The sequence below is a fragment of the Eleutherodactylus coqui genome, chromosome 5 (assembly GCF_035609145.1).
Source record: "Eleutherodactylus coqui strain aEleCoq1 chromosome 5, aEleCoq1.hap1, whole genome shotgun sequence".
NCBI lineage: Eukaryota > Metazoa > Chordata > Amphibia > Anura > Eleutherodactylidae > Eleutherodactylus > Eleutherodactylus coqui.
Window position 1 is genome coordinate 263,995,413 of NC_089841.1, and position 17,015 is coordinate 264,012,427.

The 17,015-nt window shown below is 46.1% G+C and overlaps 1 protein-coding gene across 3 annotated transcripts in view; it reads right to left on the bottom strand.

Annotated features, from left to right (window-relative positions):
* SIN3B (SIN3 transcription regulator family member B) overlaps nt 1-17,015 on the bottom strand; it is a 75,068-nt gene that overhangs the window by 4,386 nt on the left and 53,667 nt on the right. For all 3 annotated transcript variants that reach the window (XM_066604616.1, XM_066604615.1, XM_066604617.1), the window contains exons 14-17: nt 15,464-16,064; nt 10,301-10,470; nt 8,105-8,278; nt 1,721-1,813 (exon numbers count right to left, since the gene is read on the bottom strand). In XM_066604616.1, coding sequence (XP_066460713.1) covers nt 1,721-1,813; nt 8,105-8,278; nt 10,301-10,470; nt 15,464-16,064 — 1,038 coding nt within the window. The remainder of the gene's footprint in view (nt 1-1,720; nt 1,814-8,104; nt 8,279-10,300; nt 10,471-15,463; nt 16,065-17,015) is intronic.

Below are 17,015 nucleotides of genomic sequence, written 5' to 3' on the forward strand. Positions count from 1 at the left end.
GAGGACGCTAGCAACGGAACAGGTAAGTGAATAACTTCTGTATGGCTCATAATTAATGCACAATGTACATTACAAAGTGCATTAATATGGCCATACAGAAGTGTATAGACCCACTTGCTGCCGCGGGACAACCCCTTTAACACTGTAGAGAGTAGCAACACATAGGAGAAGTTAGTGGGTCTTCAGGATTAAATCTTGTGGATCCTTAAAGAACAGGAGGTGTAACCAGCACTGGTCACCATGAACCACTTGACAAAAACAAGCAGGGAGGAACAGGCCCAGTGGTAAGCAGAGAAGTTACGTCTTCACCTGGTAGTTATAAGGTCTCATATGTCCAAGTTCCACAGTGATGGGGATGTTGCAGCTTGTACTCTTTCCTACGAGCACAGACTTGTAACACATGTGAACACCACTGAAATGATAATGAATGCTAAGGAAGAAAAGGGAGCACTAAAGGAGCAAGCCTAAGTAGAGCAGCGGTGACCTCCAGGGTGGTGACGGAAAAGCCTTTTCTTTCATTGCTTTTTGTGGCTGATTGCACCTCTATATACCAGTATGTTGTCTATACATACAATCAAGTTCCCCAAAATTTGCCTAGGCGCACTATCAGTAATATCATCATCTGGTGTGCTGCTTGTTGTGGGAATGGGATGGATAGCAGACCTGCATTACACAATTATCACCTGAGGTACTAGGGAGGAGAAAGGGGGTTAAAGGACTCTGTTAAGCTGTAGTAAAACAATGAACTTGATAAAACTAGAGATGAGCGGACGTGCTCGGCCACGCCCCTTTTTCGCCCGAATACCGCGATTTTCGAGTACTTCCGTACTCGGGCGAAAAAATTCGGGGGTCGCCGTGGCGGTGCGGGGGGTTGCAGCGGGGAGAGGGAGAGAGAGAGGGCTCCCCCCTGTTCCCCGCTGCTACTCCCCGCGCCGCCTCTCCCCGCCCTCTGGCGCACCCGAGTACTTTTCACCCGAGTAGTGAAGTACTCGAAAATCGCGGTGTTCGATTGCGAAATCGCCCTTACCGAGTACGTTCGCTCATCTCTAGATAAAACCTTCGGATCCTAGAGACTCCATTACACAGGCTTTGATTGTCTCCTCATTGGGTCTTCTGAACTTAAAGAGTGACGTATAACTTTTGTGGGTTGTACAGAAACCATTGAGACACTGCACCTCGTGATGAGGTTTCCAGACTTTAGTTACAGAGATTAAACTTAGAAATGTCTGGCAAGAGAGGTGGCCATAGGCCTGTGTAGGCCACATGGCCAGCTCAGTTATTACTGAGTCTTCAAAGGAGCGAGAATACGTTGGTGTGCCCAGATCCTGGGGCCGTGGAGAAGCCACCCGGAAAAGGAGATGATCTGTTACGAGAAAAGTGTGACGGCCACCTGGTCAGGGAGCGGTGCTGAGGCTACAGCCCATGTTGTTGATATTTTGGATTATTAACAACAATTCTGAGCTCCATCTGGACTGTCTAACTGCTGTATGAAGAACTCCCAAATCGTGCCTTGTCACAGAGATTCAGAAAATAACTACAGGGTGCATAAGAAAATTGCGCAATTATATACAACGATACACTATTTACTTGTAAAGAAAAAAAAAAAAAACCTTCTGAAAAGCTGCAAGCTGTCAGATCGCACGGCCCAATGTAAGAGCAGCTCATGTATACTGCTTCACTCTAAATATATATAAGCCATAAACCAGACTACTGTTCTCACCTGTACTTCTGTGGGGTCTTCTGTTTGGACATCTTCTGTGTCAAGCAGCTCAATTGTCATAACCACCTGGCCTTGTCTCTGAAGAAACATCATCTAACAAGAAAGAAGGAGTTAACCAGCAGTCGTCTTCATAACAAATCTTATTTATCATAATTTACAAGAGTCAGTTACATGGCTAGGACGAACTAAATAAAGCAGGGGGTGCACAATGGTTAATTTGGTTTGAGGGTTCCATTGTCAGAAAACACGGCTTCCAGAGTCGCCAGAAAAAAAAACAAGACAACTTAAAAAGTGTACCCAACTTTTTAGAATAAGTAGTTACTAGGGATGAGCGAGTATACTCGCTAAGGCACTACTCGCTCGAGTAATGTGCCTTAGCCGAGTATCTCCCTACTCGTCCATAAAGATTCGGGGGCCGCCGCAGCTGACAGGTGAGTTGCGGTGGGGAGCGGGCGGGAGAGAGAGATCTCCCCTCCGTTCCTCTCGGCTCTCCCCTGCTCTCCCCGCCCCGCGGCGGCACCCGAATCTTTCGGGACGAGCGGGGAGATACTCGGCTAAGGCACATTACTCGAGCGAGTAGTGCCTTAGCCAGTATACTCGCTCATCCCTAGTAGTTACGCATGTGTACATCAGGAATAACACCATCTCTGGCTACTATATGACTTGTATCCTACAGTTATCCCCATTTTCCCCTCTGCAGGCTGTATCTGTAATTCTCAGTTCTCTTTGAGCTGGTGGGAGGAGTCTAGCCGCAAGGTCATCTCTCATACACTGTGCAGAGAGAAAACTACAGATTCTGTTCCGTCACACACAGAAATATCATGCAAGACACAAGAGCCTTAGTGAGCAGCATTGGCATAACCTGAATTCATAAGACCCCCTAGAAAAACGAGATGGGCAGTTGTCAGTTGAGGCCTTTTCTGAATGTGCAATACGGAGGGCCTATACCTAGATCCTCCTACAAACTATATCCAGCCTGTATACACTTAGCTAAATGAGTTAATCTCTGAGCAACAGGAGAAGCACAAAGAAAAGGATGCGAGATAACAGAAAAAACTAACAACCCTCACAATTACTAATAGTATACCCTACATCAGCCCTGATAGTAACTGTGACCCCGAGACCCATATACTTACCCCTCCTCCTCGTTGAAGTGCCACTGCACTTCTGCTCGGTGCTACTGCTGGCGCTGATACCAGGTGCACACTGTGGAGTCAGTGTGTAAATCCAGACGCCTCCTCCCTCTGCTCTCGCAGAACCAAGGAGGAGGTGTCAGGGGAGGAGGATCCCGGGTGTACACTGACGCCACAGTGTACACCTGGGATCAGCACTGCTGAGTGAATACCGTCCGGGAAGCTGCGGCACCCTGGCCGGTATTCACTACCGTGGTGAGCAGCCGCCGGCCCATGTGCCAGCAGGGAGGACTCTGCGTGCCGCCTCTGCCACGCATGCCATAGGTTCACCACCAGTGATCTATATGTTCATTGTCTTATGATACTAGCTGGTGTCATGTGTCAATGATTTGTGCGCACATAACCAACTCCCAATCTGGACCAGGCAATAAAACCTGCTATGGAGTCCCTTTGTAGATTTTCCCACTAACAATATTGTGTTAATAACCCAGGATTTTTTTAAAAATTTTGTCTGTTATGATGTTGCCCTTTTCTAACATTTGCTTTGAAGGTGCCAGGAGACATCTGCGATGAGATTACAACATCTGCTTACCAGGAGTGCCTCAGCCACTCCTGAGATACTATAAGGTCAAGAACTCCTTTTGCTTTGATCTCCTTTAGCATCCACCCACAAAGTTACCAGATTGATGGTCGCAACTAACATTGGTTTGTGGGTCCTGGTGACAAACCACAGTACCTTGTGAAGTATCCAAGAAACTGAAAGGTCAATGTTTGGAGTGCCACAATACTCTCAAGAGTTGGGCAAAGAGAACAGGATGGTAAGCCTACTCACTGGAGTCTAGTTGTTCCCAACTGAGGGAGTCTGTGACCCAAATGTCTACTCCAAGAATGTGGGCTTCAGATATTGCCGAGATGAGATTCTATCCAGGGAAAGATGCAAGATCCTTCTTTTACATCACTTTTGCTGTGCATGCCACCCAAGAGGTTGGCATATGTAACAGCTAAGGCATTGTCCATCAGCATGACGTTGCTTTGAACTCCAAATTGTTGATGTGCAGAAGAGCATCTTGAGATTTAATGGCCATAGACTATGTGATTAAGAGAAAAATACTTGCCCCTCAACTCAGAACGTTGGCATCTAGGTCAGATTGAGATAGGGAGAATAAAAGGGAATAACGATACCAAAGGATCAAGAGGAGAGTGCAGTCACAGTGTAGATTGACGAAGTGGCCTGGGGGGGCGAACAGGCTCGACCGGTCCAGAGAGGGAGAGGACACATGCCACTTGGAGGTGGATAGTTGCCTAAAGGGCCCTAGGATGGGACTTTTTTTTTTTACGGCAAGTAAGAACCTACCCAATTGCTGCAAGGAAGAAGTTAGTGGGGACCCAGACTCCGGTCTTAAGAATTACTTAGTCTGATAAAACACACACAACCTTGGTGAATACATAGCATTGAGAAATGCACTGCGAAGGAGTAACACAACTGGAAATAATCCAGTCAAAATGAAGGTCTGGGAACCACAAAAGATGCCTCCTGGATTATAGGAGAGCCAAGTTTGTTGCCATTCCCCAGGGAAACGTTAAAAAGACAGACTCCACTGAAAGAGGGCCAAGGGCCTGATGTCTTGGTCTGGTGCATTCTGAAAGTGAAGGAGCGACCCTTGTTATCGAGTGCCTTCAGGTGAAGGAGGGTTTGAGAGCTCCACACTTAGAAAGGTCTCTTCTGCAGGGAGATGCATAGTTTGAACTAGTTATTCCAAAGGCAAATATGATGAGGAGCTCAATACGACCGCTCCTTAAAGGTAGGAGTATATGCACCATGAAAACCATGGCAGATTTGGCTTGCCAGACAACAGACCATCCATTGTGAGTAACGCTATCTATTTAAATACCAAGCAAGCAGGGCAATAGTAAAGTCTTATATTTTCAGGCTGGAAAAGTGAAACGCATCTCAGGGTGCTTCCATTTCCTGGCTTCGACCTCAGAATGGTAGCTTAAGAGTTTGTGGAAATTCTTGGGGCAACTAAAAGGAAACTTTCGCTTATGAGGCATCAGGCTGTGCATCCTTAATTTGCAGAGAGACGACTTTCTGGGTAATGCCATAATAAGACCGTCCCATACACTAAGGCCTCCTTCCCACGAACGGATTTCCGCCGCGTAATTCGCAGCGGAAATCCGCTGCGTTGCCCGCAGCTATTAGGTTCTATTGAATTAAATAGCTCGGTGTTCACGGTGCGTAATTCCACTGCGGAATTCCGCACCGTGAATTCACACATCCTCACCCGCGGCATGCTCTATTTGCCGCGGGTGTATGCGCGGACGGCTTCCATTGCAGTCAATGGAAGCCGTCCGTTCACGCTATCTTCCGCTGTAGCACAGCGGAAGATAGCGTGAAAACGCTTCCCCGCCCACCGCCGTGTCAGGTGACACGGTGGGCGTGTCACATGACGCGGCGGAGGTGGGCGGGGAAGCGTCATGCGGGAACGAGGACGCTGGATCCGCAGGTAAGTATGGGGTCTCCTAATGCAAACATGTTTTGTACTCATACACATGGCTTACAAATTAATTGAGCCTTGATTTCCTTACATATTTCTCTCAAAGTATCAACCCTTAGCAGCGATCACAGTATTTGCCTAAATAAAGCCTTTTTCATCTTCTTTTGGCCATTTTTGAAAAATTGACAATTTGGGTGATGCAAGGAAAAGAATAAGCCGTAGAGTAGGTTTCCCGTCAGAGTCGGATTCAGAGGCAGAATGCAAGCAAGGCTGGATTCTCACCGAAAGATGAGGGAAATCCCATGGAAAGGCAAACTATCCAACGAGTAAGGGTCCTTTCACACGGCGCCCAACAGACGTCCCCGGTGACAATCGCTCCAGTGGTTTCACACAAGAGCGAGGATTGCTCAGTGAATGGAGGTGGAGCTGGCTGGAGAACTCTTCCGGCCACCATTCACAGTAAAAAGGCAGTTGTTACAGAGGAACAATAAGTGGTTTACAAAAGCCTTTCGAACGATAAAGTCGTTTGTAAGTTTCTGCAGGTGTAATAATTAATCGCTGCGGGCATTTACACTGAATGATTATCATTCATATTTCCCCAATCCAGCGAGAATCTGAACGATTCGGTTAGTGTAAAAGGGTCCTACGTCAGAAAGATGGTTAGAACCATGGTGGTAGACCAAAGAGTTGGCCCTGGTGCCACATTGAGTCACCCTGGGAGGTGGGCAGCAAGCTAGAGATAGCTGGAAGATTTGAACGTCTTGCATTTTAGTTTTGCGCTACTCACGGAGTCATTGTGACCTGGAACCTCCCCTAACCAAAACAATGGATTGAAAACTCCGGTTAAGGTCTGTGACAGGTATGAGACAGAAAGAGAACTGATCTGGAGGTGGAACACAACCACCATGGGGGGGGAGCATTTCCAGCTGGTAACCTCTGAGTATCTTAGACTCACCACTTAGACTAACAGAATGGTATTTAACAAGGAGAAATGCAAAGATCTACATCTGGGCAAGAAAAATGAAAAAAGCACATATAGAATCGGAGGAATTGGGCTAAGTAGCAGCACGTGTGAAAAAGACTTGGGTATACTAATAGATCATAGACTGAACATGAGTCAACAATGTGATGCAGCAGCCAAAAAGGCAAACACAATTCTGGGATGTACTAAGAGAAGCATAGAGTCTAGATCACATGAGGTCATTATCCCCCTCTACTCTTCCTTAGTCAGACCTCATCTGGAATACTGTGTCTAGTTCTGGACACCCCACTTTAAAAATGACATAGACAAACTGGAGCAAGTTCAGAGAAGAGTTACCAAGATGGTGAGCGGTCTGCAAATCATGTCCTATGAGGAACGGTTAAAGGATCTGGGAATGTTCAGCTTGCAAAAAAGAAGGCTGAGAGACGACTTAATAGTGGTCTACAAATATCAGAAGGGTTGTCACACTGCAGAGGGATCAGCCCTATTTTCATTTGCACAAAGACAGACTAGAAGAAATGGTGTGAAACTGAAAGGGAGGAGACACAGATTAGATATTAGACAGTGAGGGTGATTAATGAGTGGGACAGGTTACCACAGGAAGTGGTGAGTTCTCCTTCAATGGAAGTGTTCCAACAAAGGCTGGACAGACATCTGTCTGGGATGATTTAGGGAATCCTGCAATGAGCAGAGGGTTGAACCCAATGACCCTGGAGGTCCCTTCCAACTCTACCATTCTATGAGTTGCCAGTAGTGGACTTAGCAACCATGAAAGCTTTGCAGCCGGACTGGATGTAAAAGGGGACCCATACCGAAGGGGAACGACCAATTCTGCACAAAGGGAGTAACATAAGCAGTCTGCAGGAGAGGTATTGTGCCTAGTAGCTGCAGGCACGGCGTGTGCATAGCAGGCTCTTTGTTCAGCTCTCTGTTCTAACAACCATTTCATATAAGGCCCCCAGGTAGTGGATATGTAAGATATTAAACCGTTAAAAACAGATAGTATACTAGATATCAGTCAAAGAAAGACAGTTTGCCAATGGCCATAGAAAGTAAGCCCCAGAGGAACAGAGACTAATGTCCAATTTACCCAGGACTACTCTCGTATAAACGAGTGCACGAGTGACGTCACCGCTGGTTGTTCGCGCAGAATGTTTAGGCAAGCATGTCACTGAGAATCGCTCCCTTCTCACTCAGTGCTTTACGTTCTATTGGAAACACCGATCGGGCGTCTTCAAACATAGCGGGATTATTTTTATGCAAGCTGAAACTGAGCGACAAAACGAAATGTAAATGAATAGTACACGATAGCTACGCGCCTGAACATGACGATTATTACGCATTCTTGTTCGCTGGAACGACAATAGTTGCATGTACGTGGGCCATAAGAGTTTGTGACAGTCTACCAATAGTGCCAAACAGCTTGAAGCCTTGCAAGTTCTTATCAGACGGCGTGGGTTGATGTTCTGCACTAGAAAGCCCCTACATCTTTAGACAATTTCCTGAAAATTTGCTAGAAAAAGCAGCTTTGCAGAGATGTAATAAAAGGAAAAACCTAGGACTTACCAGAAGGCTAGGTCGGAGGCTGTACATAGACCACAGGTTGAACACTCTTGATATATTGTAAATGGGCTAATGCTGCAGCTAATCAACCCTGTTTATATTGAAGTTACAGAAGACCAATGTGCAAGACTCCTAAATATTTTGGCTGCCGTTTATTAAGTGTGTTTGGAAAAAAAGGCAATTACATGTACAGAAGGCATTTTGTAATTACCTTGAAGCAATTCTCATCTGCCATACAGTGTTCTGCTTTCCACTGGTAACTGGTCTCCTTCGATACTCGGACACATTGGGTAACCAGACTACCTCCGGCCGCGCCCCTCTTCTTCTCGCTGAGGTACAGCTCCACCACTTTCAAGCAGATCTCATCACTCACTAGATGATGGAGCTAAGAGAAAATACGGGTCAGAATACGGAACACCAATCACCATAGTAAAGAGAATCTAACACTGGTAAACCTATAATACTGTAGAGCCCAGCATCATGTGTTATAAAGACGTGTCCCAAAACAAATTCTTAAAGGGGTTGTCTGGTTAGAAATGCACTTATTAAATACAGAATCAAATCACTTAAAACAATGACAGAAAACGTGAAACTTACCTCCCTCAGTGCTGGCGATCCAGCGCTGCAGCCCTGCGATTTTCCCGGTCTTTGTTGACAGTGGAAGTCAGGTGACTGCTGCCTGCCAATCAGAGGCCACAACATCGCTGTGCATTCTCTTGACATCAGCACTCCCATTCAGGACATCAGGATGCTAGAAGTTCAGAATGGTGATGCTGTGGGCTCTGATTGGCAGGCAACTGTCATCTGACTTCCAGTGTCAGAGCCCGGAAGAATAGTAGGGTTGCAGCGCTGGACTGCAAAAAGTTAAGCCTCATGCCAATGGCCGGGTCGGATTCAGACTGCGAAATATAGCAGTGGAATCAGACCCCGTTGCCCCAAAGAGACCCTATACTCACCTCTCCGGATCCGCCATGAGAGTCTGGGCCGTCGAGCTTCCACGCATGCACATGACACGCCGGCGTTGGGCTGTGACACGGCTTCTCTTGGTACTTACTCAGAGCTCACTGTGGAAGTATCGCAGGACGGACGGCTTTCACTGACTGCAATGGAAGCCGTCTGTGCGATTTTCCGCACAGAATAGAACATGCTGCGGTTTTCTCTCGCGAACAGAAAATCACATTTCATTTCCACTTGTGGGCAGACAGCATGTCTATGGACGGTCATGGCTGTGGAATTCGCAGCTGGTGTCTCAATGCGAATTCCGCAGCGATAAAATCGGTCCGTGGGCATTAGGCCTTAAGGGAGCATTTACATCACGTACATTGGACCTTGATGAACGGAAGATGCAAGTTGAAAATCTTTACAGTTATTGATTGTGTAATTCATTGCAAACAAAAGTCCATATCAATGGCCAATGAAAACCAGAATTAACCAATTGAAGCCTGCGTTCCAAATCGCCCAGAAAATTTGCAAGAATTTCATCACGGCAACTCATATGTAAAATTATATGGTGCCACTGAAAAAAAACCATTCACCCCACAAAAAAAAAATCTGCCTTTAGACAGCTACGTTGATGGATAAACAAAAGTTTCTACATTTTTTTGAAAGTGGGGAGGAAAGAAAAAAACAATGGGAAAAAAAAAAAAAAGGCCACGTCCTTAAAGGGGTTGTCCCGCGCCGAAACGGGTTTTTTTTTTTTCAACAGCCCCCCCCCGTTCGGCGTGAGACAACCCCGATGCAGGGACCTAAAAAAAATCCGCACAGCGCTTACCTGAATCCCCGCGCTCCGGTGACTTCTTACTTACCGGTTGAAGATGGCCGCCGGGATCTTCTCCCTCGGTGGACCGCAGGGCTTCTGTGCGGTCCATTGCCGATTCCAGCCTCCTGATTGGCTGGAATCGGCACGTGACGGGGCGGAGCTACCAGGAGCCGCTCTCAGGCACGAGCGGCCCCATTGAGAAAAGAAGAAGACCCGGACTGCGCAAGCGCGTCTAATCCAGCGATTAGACGCTGAAAATTAGACGGCACCATGGAGACGGGGACGCCAGCAACGGAACAGGTAAGTGAATAACTTCTGTATGGCTCATAATTAATGCACAATGTACATTACAAAGTGCATTAATATGGCCATACAGAAGTGTATAGACCCACTTGCTGCCGCGGGACAACCCCTTTAAGGGGTCTAGCGTGCTAAACTTTACATAGCCACCTAAGTGCTATCAAAAATAAAGTAATTCTGCGTCCCACCTTATGGTTTCTCTTCAGAAGCAGAACTGAATTTCCAACCTTTTCCCCCCATAATCTCTTCTACTCAGTCCAGACTCGCGCAGTCTGAAACCGGTAGGCAGGCAAACAATCGCACAATGGCAGATTCTCATTAAAAAAGACACCAGAACACTCCAGTCACCTGTCGCGTTATGTTCTGGATCAGCTTGTCCATGGTAAAGCCAATGTAAGCGTGTATAGTGAACATCTCCCGGAGTGTGTCCTCATAATGCGTGGGGTCCAGATTTCCAACCAGAAGGTTCCTCACCATATCCAAAAATGCAGGATAATACTCTTCTAACTCCACCTCACCTAAAATAAAAAAGGGGATAAAAGCTCACGGCCGTGTAAGGAAACAAATACTTTTCTTCATTGACAAGGTTTCATTAGAAAAGCTGAAAAGCAATATAAAAGTACCGTATTTTTCGCTCTATAAGACGCACCGGTCTATAAGACGCACCCCCGATTAGAGCCGGAAAATGGGTGAAAAAAAAAATTACTCACCCTCCCCCGGCGGGCGGCGGCGTTCGGCGGCGGGCGGCATTCGGCGGTGGGCGGCGGCATTCGGCGGTGGGCGGCGGGCGGGCGGCAGCAGCGGCATTCAGCGCTGCAGGCTGTAGCTTCCTCCTGGTCCACGGCAGAGCAACTACTGTGATTGGCTAACACACCGTCAGCCAATCACAGCCATTCAATGACATCATTGAATGGCTGTGATTGGCTAACACACGTCCGCCTTCAGCCAATCACAGCCATTCAATGATGTCATTGAATGGCTGTGATTGGCTGAAGGCGGACGTGTGTTAGCCAATCACAGCCATTCAATGATGTCATTGAATGGCTGTGATTGGCTGACGGCGTGTGTTAGCCAACACAGTATTAGCTTTCTGGAGGCCGGGATTTCAAGCCCCGCGTCCAGAAAGCAATGCTGCGCCGGGGACCAGGAGGGAGCGACCGCCTGCAGCAGCGCCGCAGAACACCGGGAGAGGTGAGTAATGATTTTTTTGGGCGAATTTTCGGCACATTCGCTTTATAAGACGCAGGAACTTTCCCCCCCCGCTTTGGAGGCGGAAAAAGTGCGTCTTATAGAGCGAAAAATACGGTAATTAGCGCCTCTATTCTTCATGAGGAAAAGGCTGCACATTGAAGACATAACCGTAGTTTCTACCCAACCAGTCTGCAGAGATCCTCAACCTCCCCTTCTCCCTTGTAGGTATAAGTGGCAACATTTTAACAGAGAATACCAAAAATCATATACAAATACACTAGGTTGGCGTCACATTTGTGCTCAGGGGTTCTGCTTTCCTGCTCAATCTCTGGACGGAAATGAACAGTGCCAAGCGGACTCCATTGACTATAATGGGATCTGTCTGCTTTCCACCCAGCTTTTGCAGGCCGAGTTTTCTCTTCCTGGATTTTGAGCTCCATCTTTGATGGAACCTTCGACTGACGGTTCTAACGCAGATGTGAAACCGACCTAAGGCATGCACAATACAGATTTCCCCGGAAAGTTGCTGGGCGATGACGTGGGTCCCACGACCTTTCTAGAATTGTCATTCCGGTTAAGGATGCGGGTTGGACATCTTCCATTGACCTCAATGGAAGCTGTCCGTGCGGAAAACACACCGAAATGGAGAATGCTGTAATTTTTCCTCCATGAGTGGTCTCTGCGCATGTGCATGGAAGATTCACTTTTACATAGCATGCTATGGGCGGACATTGCTGCAAAACCCGCGGACAAACGCCCAGCGCAGATTCTGCAGCAATTATTTGCCTGTGTGCATTCGGCCTAACTCAGTCACTCCTCATCAGTGGAGAATACAATACATCAGTAAACGTTTAGGGCTCATGTCCACGGGCAAAAGAAGAATTAAAATCTGCAGCGGATTTTAACTCTTCTCCTGCCCGCGGATCCACACCCCATAGGGATGCATTGACCACCCGCGGGGTAGATAAATACCCGCGAATGGTCAATAAAAGTGATTTTTTAAAAAATGGAGCATGAAAAAATCTGGACCATGCTCCATTTTAGTGCGGGTCTCCTGCGGAGACCTAAAATAGGAATTTAAAAGAATTTACTCATCCGGAGCGGACCGGGAAGGTCTTCTCTTCCTCACGGCCGCATCTTTCTTGCTTCGGCTCGGCGGATGTGCCTGACGCATGCGCGCGGCACGTCGGCGACGTGCCGCCGGCGTGACGAGTTCATCCGCCGGCCGAAAAAGAAGATCCGGCCGTGAGGAAGAGAAGACTTTCCCCGCCCGCTCCGGATGAGTAAATTCTTTTAAATTCCTATTTTCAGCGCTCATGTCCGCGGGGCAGGAGGGACCCGCTGCAGATTCTACATGTAGAATCCGTAGCGGGCCTGATTTTCCCCGTGGACATGAGGCCTTATACTGCAGTGATGTAACCCAAATGCAGAAAGGATCCGTGGGCTGTCACTGATGAAACATGCATACTACATAAAAAGTTAAAACAACTTTAGAAATACTTAAATTTTTTTGGGTGGCAATAATGTTTTATTTTCCCTTTGCAGTTAGTAAATGGTCCCCAAGATCAGAGTGGCTGATCAAGACCCTCCCACAATGGTTAAGAACGGGGATCAGTGAAACGTTTTCAAAAAGCCAATAATCACTGAAAACCCTAATGCTGCTATGGCTTAGCAGAACGTATGGAATGAAGACAACTAGACTTCACCCTTTAAACCTGTGGTGCCATCCTGGCACAGAATGATTGGATCTTAAGGGAAAACAAGAGATCAAAGAGGTTAAAGGGAATCTGTCAATAACAGCAATGGGGATGTCAATCCCCCAGTAATGGGTGCGACTACAGCGATTACCGTATGAAAGCATGGCACCGCCACAGTGACTCCCAGAAACGTACGGCCCATTTACACTGAAAGATAAAGCACTCAAATGACAGTTCGAGTGACAGTTTTGAACGATCATCTTTGCATAAAGCTGGGTTTACCTGGGACCAATGTCAGGCAAACGATGCCCGACACTCGTCCCTGTGTGTCCTCGCAACCATACACGGCAGCTAGTAGTGCTGGCTCGCTCACAGAGTGGCCAGCAGGGGGGTGAGGCGGCTGCAGGAGATTTCTCTCTTCTTGCTCCCCCGCCCCTCTTTATTGACATAACATAGCGGCCGCTCAATACTGAACAGCTGCTACTTACACTGAACGATGAGCAATCAGCTCATCCTTTATGCAGTATAAACAATGGACGATGAGCTGAATGCTGTAAATAGCAGGTGTTCAGTACTGAACCGCTGCTGTGTTATGTCAATGGAGAGGGATGGGGCAGCGAGAGGAGAGAAATCTCCTGAAGCCTTCTTCATCGTCACATTCCAGGAGCCATAATTTTTTAATTTTTCCATTAATATATGCATATGAGGACTTGTTTTTTGCGGGGCAAGTTGTATTTTCTAATGGCATCATTGTTGGGTCCATATAATGTACAACGTATTAATTTTCTTTAGGGGGATTGGGGGAAAAAGAAAAAAATTCTGCCATTTATTTTTTTGGATTTGATTTTTACAGCGCTCAGTGTACAAAATAGGCAATGTGATAACATTACTCTCTGCGTCAGCATAATTCCAGCAACAAGGTTTATACAGTTTATGCTTTGCTATTTTTGCACACAAAAACCTAAAAAAAAAAAAATTTTTTTTTTTACTTTTGTTGCCGCATTCCAAAAGGCAAAGCATTTTTATTTTTCCATCAACAGAGCTTTAAGGGGGCTTGTTTTTTGCGGAATGTACTTGAGAAGTCATTTATCCATTTTTGGGGGAACCTGTAACATTTTGATTGCTTTTTATTCCATTTTTGAAAGCGGTACTTTCAAAATCTGCAAATCTGGTATGTTTTTTTTAATTTTTATTGGCGTTCACCATGCAGTATAAACATGTTAAATTAATTCTGCACACCAGTATGAACCAGTGAAAGTTTTTTCTTTTTCTGGGATGAGTTGTACTTTTTAATGGTACCACTTGTTGATCAATGCAATGTTTTGATCACTTCCTATTCTGTTTTTTTAAAAGGCGAGATAGGCAAAATTAGCTATTTTCGTCATAGAATCATAGAATAGTAGAGTTGGAAGGGACCTCTAGGGTCATCGGGTCCAACCCCCTGCTCAGTGCAGGATTCACTAAATCATCCCAGCCATGTTTTTAATATTTTTTTTTTCATGCACTGTGCAGGTTAAATAATGTTCTTATTTTTGATTTTATTTATTTATTTATTGGGGGGGGGGGGGGGCATTACAAACAGCAATACCACGTGTGATTTATTACATAGAAAAAGGGCAAAGGTGGGATTTTGACATTCTTATACTTTAACTTTTTTTTATTTTTGCTCCACTGGGGGACTATATTATTGGAATCTTTTAATCACTCTTCTAACACAAGACTGTGCTCACTATACTAGTACATTAGTAAGCCAATGAAGCTCAGCCAGTTAGTAAGCCAATGAAGGTCACCGTAGTTGGCAGACCCCGAGGCTATATTCAATAGCTTGAAATATAAGCCCCACTCTGAAAAGTAAGCCCTAGCTACGCTACAAGAAAAACCAATACTCACCTAGCAGGCACCATTTTGGTCTTTCCCGCTGTTCTCCACAGTACCGGTAGGCTTCTGAGCAGTCCTCAGCGCCGACAGAGCATGGTTTGCTGGTAATGGGGTTTGTAAACCCCACCTCCAGCAAGAGATTGCTCCGATTGATTCCTGAGTGCCGTGGCTCAGCCAATCAGAGCTGCCACTCCATAAACCAAATCAAGGCGCTTGCCAGGTGAGTATAAGACAGCCCCCAAAAACAAGACCCTGCATCTCTTTTGGGCCAAAAATTAATATAAGACAGGGTCTTATTTTCGGGAAAACACTATTTATAACATATACATACATATAAATGACATGCTGGTCTTTTTTTCTGTATGATTACAGCTAGACCAAAAAAAAAAAAAAAATATAGGTATATATTTTATTTTTTTTTATTACTGTGTAGTTGTAATCATACCAAAAACACAAAAAAAAGGCCATAATGTCAGTTATGCTGCATTATTATAAGTTTTACAATACATGTATGTAGTCAAAAAGGAACCAGTAGAAACTACAGCCCGTCATGCAAAAAACAAGCCCTTACTTGGCCATGTTATATAAAAAAAATAAAAAAGTTATGACTTTTGAAAAGCGAGAAGAAAATCCCCCCCCAAATTCTTTAAGGTGTCAACATATCCTCATATATTCCCAATATACCATCCATCTCTACGTCTAACACCACACTATATAGGTTTTCACAAACAGTAGAGCTGCTCACTGGGCTGCTTCAGCCGGAGTTCCATGGCCGGCCCATTTGACTTCTCCTTTTTGCCTTCGCACAGCAGTTTCTCTCGCTCCTTTTCAGTCCGATATTCCAGTAGCTGAATCTGTGCCTGGCGATAGATCCTCAAGAGGCGAGAGCAAAGTGTGTGGTGCAACCGAAAGAAGAAGTACCAGTTATTATTAGCAAACAACAAGCTATACATTTCTTCCGTCATCTTCGGAGGCGGCTCTGGTGGGGATCGTGTAGGGGTGGTGGGCTCCGGGGTCACCCCAGGGTTGGCTGCCTTCCTCCGTCGTTCAGGAACTTCAGCTACAGAAGGCTCTGTGGTCGTTTCTGCTGGAGTCTCATCAGCGGTGGAACTGAACAGTGACTGACAAGTGGAAGAGGATGAAGAAGAGAAAAAAAGTTCAGGGATGAACTGGTGCAGAACTTGGCGGATTGTGTCCTTGTCCTCCTTCTGGATGGCCGGCTGCCTTTTCACATAGTAGCTAATCAATGAGGCTGCATCCTCTAATATTTGCCAGTCCTCATAGGTATAAATAAGATGTGGTCCACTGGATGTAGCCGTCCTGCCTTCTGGTTGTTGTTCCTGGTGCTGTAGGGATTAAAAGGGGAAAAGTTAGCAATATACGGCCATCAAATGGTTAATGACTTAAAGACCTAGAGGTTGATTACAATTGGAAGAAACCGGGTTTCTACATGCAATCATATCACATCCTTTTTTTCCCCCTGAATCTGCTCATAATTTAAAGGGGCTTACCAGGCAGCGCCGGCTGTCAGTTCAGGATACACCGGGATCAGAGTGGAAGCCGCTGCTCTGACCTCTGTAGTGGCCAGCGCTCGTAATTGCAGGCGCAGATTTCACTGAAATCAATGGGACCCCAGCCTGCAATTACCAGCGCCAGCCACTACACAGGGGTCGGAGCAGTGGCTTCTGCACTGACCCCAGTGTATCACAGCACGGACAGCTGGTGCTGCCTGAAAAAACCCTTTAAGTTTTCCTGCCATGTGTTAATGAGGGCAGATGTGTCCACTAAGCGCTTGAGGACTAAAACGAGTCAGAAGTATTGATAAGCTTCTCGTGTACCCCCAGCCTGTTGACTCACATGAGGTTTCATGGGGCACTTCTTTGAGGCAGAAAGTACAGTTATGTTAATTTAAGCGACTGAATAGAAGTTCACGAATAAGGTGAACACTGTTGGTTGTTTCAGGATCAAAAATCAAATCTCCGGTCATTTACATATGGCGAGGGAAACCGTTAGAACAGAGGTGCTGTGCACGCTTATATGGGTTCAGAAGACAGAGCTGACTTGACAATGCATTCATGGCCATTTGAACAGTTCACGAAAGAAAGGAGGCATGGAAGTTTGCTGGCATGGAAGTCACATGGTCTTGAGTCATATGACCAAAAAGGAAGAAAAAGGGGCTTATTCCTATTCATGGCAAAAGACCATGTGACTTTCCCGTCAGCAGACCTAGAAGGCAGTGTGTTCTAGCGTCTATCTTTTCAGGAGGTTGCTGCCCAGAAGTAGAGTCACAGCAGTGA